Source organism: Octopus bimaculoides, chromosome 5 (genome assembly GCF_046866305.1).
Source record: "Octopus bimaculoides isolate indiv1 chromosome 5, ASM4686630v1, whole genome shotgun sequence".
Taxonomy (NCBI): Eukaryota; Metazoa; Mollusca; class Cephalopoda; order Octopoda; family Octopodidae; genus Octopus; species Octopus bimaculoides.
The window spans coordinates 99337887-99346508 of NC_142932.1; the positions used below are offsets into that span (position 1 = coordinate 99337887).

General features: G+C 31.1%; 1 protein-coding gene across 3 annotated transcripts in view; it reads right to left on the minus strand.

Annotated features, from left to right (window-relative positions):
- Positions 1 to 3369: 3369 nt before the first annotated feature.
- LOC106867859 (CD63 antigen) overlaps positions 3370 to 8622 on the minus strand; it is a 48168-nt gene continuing 42915 nt past the window's right edge. The window contains exon 9 of one of the 3 annotated variants that reach the window (XM_052968254.2): positions 3370 to 3604. In XM_052968254.2, the coding sequence (XP_052824214.1) occupies positions 3516 to 3604 (89 nt within the window). In that variant the 3' untranslated portion in view covers positions 3370 to 3515. The remainder of the gene's footprint in view (positions 3605 to 8622) is intronic. The other 2 variants (XM_014912900.3, XM_052968255.2) reach the window with 2 other exon arrangements.

Consider the following 8622-nt stretch of genomic DNA (forward strand, 5'->3'; position numbering starts at 1 on the left):
TAATTGCAAGTTCACTCATCATTTCATCCAGTTGGTTGATGTAAACATCCACTGTAATTGACTTGCCAGGTCTCATGAAGCTGCAGTGGCTGACACCAGCGCTGGACCACCAAACAGACACCATTAGCTTTTTTTGGTGACTATTCTTTTTTGGATTGTGTTTTGGCACTTTGTCTCTATCCAACCACTGTTCAGAATGCTTGCTATTGTTGAAAAGAAACCATTTTTCATCACACGTAACAATATGATGCAAAAATGGGATGCTTTTATGCTGTGACAGCAAAGAACAGCAAATTTCAAGATGACGTCATTTGATGCTCGTTCAGTTCATGTGGTACCCACTTGTCCAGCTTCTTTACCTTGCCAATTTGTTTCAGATGGTCCAATACAGTTGGAATCGAAACATCAAACCTTGCTACTAACTCATGTGTAGTTTGAGATGTATCCACTTCCACTACAGTTTCCAGCTCATCATTTTCTACTTTAGACTCAGGTCTACCACGGGGCTGATTTTCAAGAGTAAAGTCACCAGACTGGAACTTCTCAAACCATCCATGTACAGTGTATTCATTTGCTACATCTTCACCAAATACCTCATTGATGTTTTGAGCTGTCTGAGATGCATTGATTCCATGACGGAACTCATATTCATAAAGAATACAGAATTTTTGATCTGTCCATAGGTTCACAAAAATTGATTTACAAGAGAAAACTCACAATATAATCAGACACCAACTTTTGAAATGTAAAACATTAGAGTTAATGACTGTCAAACTTGATGCTTAAAAAAATTGGACATTTCATTCTTAATGACCTGATATATATATGTATGTATATATATATATATATATATATAGTTTTAGGGAAAATAACCAAGTTTCAAGAACTCATCGATGAAAATCCACTATCACATATAGAAAAATTAATATATAAAAGCACAATAAATGAGTATAATATAAAGTAAAGTAAATATCATAAGATAAATATAATAAAAAGATTACACGTGTTTCATAACTAATTTTCAAATAGAAAAGAAATTTAAATCGATTAAAATCAATTGAAATTATCGAAAATAAATTCTACTCAAAAATATAGCTACTCGTCAGAAAAGAAAACACTACTAAGTCTCATCTTTCTTTGTAATCATATTTGTTGTTGTGATGATAATGTAGTGATAGTATTGATAATTTAGTTGTATTATTCAGATAAATAGGAGAGTATAAATAATGAGATGTTGTGTGTGCGCGTGTGTATGTGTGTGTATGTGCATGTATGTATATATGTATGTATGTATCTACCTACATATGTATGTGTATGTGTATCTTCTTGCCTTGACATCATGTGATTGTTGTAAAAGCATGTTACTGCCATACAAACGGTATCATCTGTTTCCAGTTTTCTGTAAAAATACATCCAAGCATGGGAAAACATGATGTTGGTTGGAAAGAGATCAAGGTTGGTGACAGGAAGAGCATTTGACTGCAGAAAATCTTCCTTAATAAACTCTGTTTAACTCATGCAAGCATTAAAGCAATATTGATGATAATGATGATGTATATGTTAAACTGAATCAGGCGTTCTTGTCTGATCCGCATTCTTAGATTCTATGACTGAAAGGAAAAGTTGAAACTTTGTTAAGTTTTTTATTGTAATTCCATTGATATCTAGGATGCATTAAAGGACAATAAATCAACTCCAGAACATGAATGGTATTTTATTACATTGTTAGTAGAAGGATGACGAACAAATTCAATCTCATCAAAATTTGAACTCAGAAGAATGTCAAAAAAAGAAATAGCTAAAAGCTGTAAGCTATTTTATTTGATGTAAAACCAATACTGCTAGTTACCACCATTAATGGAACAGAGATGGAATTAAATATTGCTAAGGATTTATTGTGCCGTCACTCCTCTACCACCACCAACAACAACAACATACTCTGATGAAGCTATATGGTGCTACTTAGATACTCAACTATGAGTCCACCGCATTTTATAGCTGTTTTGTCACCTCATTCTTCTTATTAATGCTCTGTACTCAACTAATGCTTTGTCCAGAAGCATATGTATATTGTATTCAACGCCATGTTATTAGTATTGCAATGCCTACACAATGTATATATATATATATGTGTGTGTGTGTGTGTGTGTGTGTGTGTAGATAGATAGATAGATAGATATCAGTATATTAGATGGGCTTTAACCTGTTTTTGCAGAGCTTTTGTTGGTCTGGGGTTTAGTCACAGTTGCTAGTAGTAGTAGTAGTAGTAGTAGTAAGAGGAGAATAAGTAAGCAATTAAACCATGTTAAATTGACATGACTGTTTTGTTTCGGAAACAATAATTCGGTGATATATTTATTAAGTTTATTATAATGAAAGACTGAAAACTAGATTATCATTTACCATTTTCACTTTATTACATTGGAAGATCATAAGAAAGATGAAAAAGTTTGGAAAACGAAAAACAAATCTTCCAACAAGATAGTTTTATAATTTTTTGACATTATTTTTCTATTAACCCAGAAATATATGTATATATATATATATATATATATATATATATATATATATATATATATATATATATATACACACATAAATATATATAAATATATATATATATATATATATATATATATATATATATATATATGTGTGTGTGCGTATATATATATATAAAATATACATATATGTGTACATATGAACACATATACATATATATATATATATGTGTGTGTGTGTGTATATGAATAATTGAAGGGATACCTTCACGACACAAATCAAGATACCGCATTGCACATACCAGTATATGTAGTACACAACATTTAAAAAATGGTGCTGTAGCATATTGCTTAAGTTCCAGAAACATGCAAAAGACATATACATATAAAAAAATAAACTGAGGCACGAAAATTAAGTCCAGTTTTCAGAATATAAACTTTGGACTCAAGCATGAGTTTCTAGAGACACGTCTTAAAATTATACACTCATTATATATGAGTATGCAGGAATCTATATATCATATATATATCGTATATATATATATATATATATATATATATATATATTCTCAAAGAACATTTGCTACCAAACTTTACATTTACTTTCAAACATATGCATGAAAAAACGTAATTGAACAAAAGGTAATTTGCATATGTATAGAGATTTATGCCTCAATATAAAATGTATAATGACATACATTCAGATGCTGTGATATTAATGTAAAACATATATATATATATATATATATATATGCATTGATCAATTTATCCACATGGTCTTCTGCACCATATTTTCATGGCATTTTGTCATGCCAGTTATAGGACACTGTATTTTGGCATTTTGATATCTCTAATGCCATTCATGTTTTTCGGTTTCAATGCTATTGGTGTTCACCTCCTCAAGATGGATTCCTGTCATTGGTTTCTCATACTATGGACCTCTGCTGCAGGGTATATTTTTGTCTGTTCTTTGCCTATTGTTCTATTGCCAAAAATTTGAGCAGATCAGATGCTTCACAACAGAGTCTCCAAACCATGATTTACTTTCTTGCTCCCTTTCGGATACCTCTGCACAGGTAAATATTTACCGCAGCCATCAGAACCTGTTATAATAAAAACAATGAAAAAAATTCTGTCTTGTAAAATTTCAACAAAACATTTTACAAAATGAAACCATTAAAAACATTTACAAAACAGTCAATTTAAAAGTAATTTTAATATGTTATTTCTGTAAATACAGTTTAGTACACTTTAAAACAATTTTGAAATTATTTAATTTAAAACCAAAATTAAGAGTACACACCTATGTAGATTTAGATTTTTTAATTATGCTAAAATATTTATTCTATTATAAAAATAATTTAAGTGGGAAATTGTTATAAATTTGGATAGTATTACTGAATTAGAACCATTCTTTAAGGCAAATAGCTTTATGTCACAAAGAAACAGACATTAGGTTTTATTATGGTCTGTTATACCAGTTAATAAAACACTGATTAAAGCTGTTAAATTTAAAGAACATATATTAAAGTCCAAAATTGATAGTGCATGTATGCCAAAGTTATTAAATGTGTGGAAATTATGCATGAATGAAAATAATTTTTTTGCAGCATATACCACAAATGGTTTATATATTATGCATTATTTTTGTTTTACATAATGTGGAAAAAGAGATGAATATTTTTTCTTCTATAAAACTAATCAAAAAGTATAGAAACAATAACCATTTGAACTCTGTATTGACTAAAATTAGGAATTGCTTGGTTATCATTTTATCAGAGACAACACTGAAGTTAATAACTGCAACAAAAAACTAAAAGCTATCAATGAACTATTTCCTAGAATAGAAAAACTGGTTATTCAATTTCTATTGTATAATATATTTAATCAGTCATCTAAATTGAAAACAAGAAAAAAATTAACAAAAAAAAAAAAAGGAGCAGGAACTACTGAAGATGTTTCTACATAGTCACTTGATGTTGCTGTCCCTTCCCCATCATTTAACAATATATTACCTTTAAAAGTGAATCGTGTAAAACAAAATGTCTCATAATAATGATATGATGGTCATGACTATAAAAGTTGATCAAATGTTTCTTTCAATGTGTTTCCTTTGTATCTATTTCAAAATATCCACAGGCTATAACACAACTGTAACACTTGTAATAATAAGGAAGCCTTTGATATTTTTCATAAACATTTCATACATATGTGGTCTATTTGAAAAGAAAATAGACATTTAAAACAGCATACCGATAAGCTGTTAGAGTGTGAAATGTTCTACATAGGTGACCTTGACTTTCAATCTAATAATAGTCATTGATTTACATGTACTAAAGTGAATTTATTTTAATGTACTTGAACAATGAGCGATTTGGAAGAGCAACATATTTATGGGAAATTCAGCTTTAATTTGGGATAAAGATTATTATAGAGACTTTTCTAATGTTGCAATAAGCCTATAACAGAATTGTTTGAGATTTGTGGAAGCAGCTTTCCAAATAGGGAAGAACATCTTTGCAAGACAATCCAAAACTTGGATGAACTTTCATGACAACAGAAAATTATCACCTACTATGAGTAAATAATACAATCCATGAAAATCATTGTTTCATTGTCTTTGAAGTTTTCAAAGGTAGAGACATCTGTAAAAGTTTGTGCCACCTTATTTTGAAAGATAAATTGAAGATGCATTAAGTTGTAGCAAAAGTTATGAACAGAAATTGAACCAAGTCACAGTGGGTCAAAAGCTGTTTGATTGTCTGAATGTCAAAGAAAACTTTCTAAAAAGTGTTATAATGGCTGAGGAAATGCGGGTGTACAGTTTTGACATCAAAATAAAAAGGTATTTGCCACAGTGAATTAAAATAGCATTTCCACATCTATAAAAATACATGCTGGAGCTGCTCAAATGTGGAAGGGTGTTATTCACCATGAGTTTGTTTCATGTGATCAGATGATCAATGAAGAGCTTTACTTGGATGCCATGAAGTGTCTGAGAGAGAATGTATGACAAAACCTGAATGCTGTACAATGGCTGTGTACCTGCTTATGTGTCAGTTCTTATCTATAACTTTAATGGCCCTTGTGCCCAACAACTATGTTCTATAGATTTGACCCCTGCAGACATTTTTGTTCCAAAAGTTGAGAGATCTGTCCTGAAAGGATAATCTTTATTTGATATGAGAACTGTACACTACCCCTGAAAATGCATTCCAGGAGGCAATTCAAAACTACAAAGTATATTGGGAGCAGTGAAGGGAACTATTTTGAAGAAAAGTCTGATTAAACTGTGAGAAAGGCAAGAATTTTGTTTTGTTTTATAAGACAATTGGGTTGTTTTGGACAGACCTTTATATATTCTTTTAAATTAATCATGATTTTCACTTGTAATTAAGTACAATAGCTTGTATGATCTCAAAAGTAATTTTCAAGTTCACTGAATGTGTATAGACCAGCACAATATTTTAAAATTCTAAATAGAAAAAATACCCATCATTAGGTTCTTTTTTAATGGAAAGTCATTCTCTTAACTGTGTATCTTCAGTTTGATAATTTTACTGATCATTCTCAGCTCAAGAATTTGCAAACATGACAAATTTGCAGGTTGCACATGTTGAAAAGAAAGAGCTCAGCTATGACAACATATGGTCAAACAGGGTCAGCAAAATTTTACCATAATAGAGACACATTTGCTTGGTTGAAAGAAATTCATAAAGTCTATGGAGACACACACACACACACAAATGCATGTGCATGCACACACATAGATGCATGTGCACACCACTCACACATGCATGACACACATATGCATATGTGCAACACACACATGCATGCACACATGCATGCACATGCTCATGCAAATCTACCACTTCATTTACATTCTCCTCCCTTGAGTGTATGTCCTGACACATCTCCCCCACCATCTTTTTCTCTCCTCTTTTTTCTTCTTCCAACAGCATGACACCTGTTTCTGTCCCCCTATCATACTTCAATCTCTCATCACCTGGCATAAAGTCATCTCCCTCAATACTACTCCCCCACTCAGTAGAGACGTCTTACAAGTTACTTGGTGACTTCATGGATGCCAATGCTGCATAAAAGGCACCCAACACACACTGAAAAATGGTTGGCATTACAAAGGACACATTGCCATAAAAACCATGCCAATACAGACATTAAGACTTGGCATAGTCACTGGCTCACCAGCTTCTGTTGAACCATCCAGCTTATACCAGTGTGGGAAAGGGATGTTTAATCGTGGCAATGATGAGGATGGTGAAGGACCCTCATAATGAGAATGTTCAGAAGCAACATATAGGCTTGCAATAAGATATGAGCTTATAACTGTATGTTAAAATTCTCAGAATGGAAAAAGTGGCGAGCTGGCAGAATAGTTAGCATGCTTGACAAAATGTTCAGTGGCATTGTGTCCATCTTTGCATTCTAATCAAACCCAAGACCTCGTTATTGTGAAATGAACTTCTTAATCACTTGGTCATCCTTATTGTACTCTACATAGATATGCATTTAGATTTCAGCATCCCACCAATAAAAACAATATGCAAACAGATAAAGTAATATCTTTTCTAAATGCAAATTGCGTGCATACCACGGATTGACTAAGCATTCCACTAACCAAAACTGTGGCCTGATTTCAATTCTAGGGTGAAGATATTTTCATTTCATTTACATTTACATAGTATTTGGAAATCTTAGATTTTAAGTCTACCAGAAAATAAAACTGAAAGCTACTCAAGTGCCATCCCTTGCGGCACATTAAAGCTGTCATATGGTAAACAGCTACATAGGTTTGCATTTTCTAAGATAATAAACAACAATAAAACATAAAAATAAAATGAAAATAAGCAGAAGTAAAATAATAATAAGGTTCAAAGTTTTAATGATTTAGTTTTAAATTATTCTGGTGCAGACTGTAGTCAAATACAATCATAATTGCTTTTAAAGGAACAAACATTATTTCTGAAATAGAACTAGGATAAATGAAGGATTAAAATAATAATCTTTAGAACAGAAATGTTTATCAAACAACTTATGTTGGATGTAGAAACCTGAGATGAGTATTATTATTTAATTCATCTTTTTTTAAAGTAAATTTCTCAAGTTAAGATTCCAACTTAATAAATTATAGATGTTTTCACAAATGCAGAATTGAATGAAAAATTTTACAAACTGAAATTGGATTTGAAGTTTTATTATTAATTTTTTTATTTTTATTAGTAGCTTAGTTCAATTTATATTAATAAATTTAGATACATTTTTAAATAATTTTATTTAATTTCAGTTGCTTGAATTTCATTTTCAGAATTTTCCATGCTGTTTGTACTTTATGAAAACATATTTGTTTTACCAATTCAAAATTTCCCCAAAAGAAAAGAGAGTTACACTCATTTTTATATTATGTAAATCCTCTCCACTGAAAAACTGAATGAAATTGAATATTCCAGTTGTACCAAAACCAAAGTAGAAAAAGAATGCATGGTTATGATAGAACTGAAGCTGAGACCCAGCTAGATCAAGTTTCAATCTCTCAGTTGCAGGCCCCATATTTTTATAATCCCAACATTATTTTTGAGCAAGGCTAGGAATAATTACTTATATATCATTAATCAGTTCATTACTTCAAGTGCTGTGTCAAGTATTAGTTTCCCTCACACACATGTACATGTGCATTTCCAAATATTGTTACACATGCATATTCACACACCCATACAGCTGAAAGTGTTAGTTCAAAGAACTAAAGAGCTACAAGCACAATAAAAGAATCAAAGTATTTAGTACTGAAGGAACATTTTTAATGATGATGAATGCTTGGTCACAATGCCATTGGCAATTAAATTTTTCCAATGCTTGATCTTCTTAAGTGTTGATGCCAATGGTAGTTTTTAAAAAATATCTTTATGCTTATTCCTTTGGTTACATTGAAAGTGCATTCCCAGATTTAGCTTATAGAGTTTTGGCAAATGAGTGCCTTCATTTGTATTATATAATCAGACTATATATAGTAAGTGCTTAAGGTTACTGCTGTACTGTGGTCTCAAGCTAGTTCTCAGTAATTTGAAAACAGCTGCAGTAAATGTTTAAAATTGTAATTTAAGTT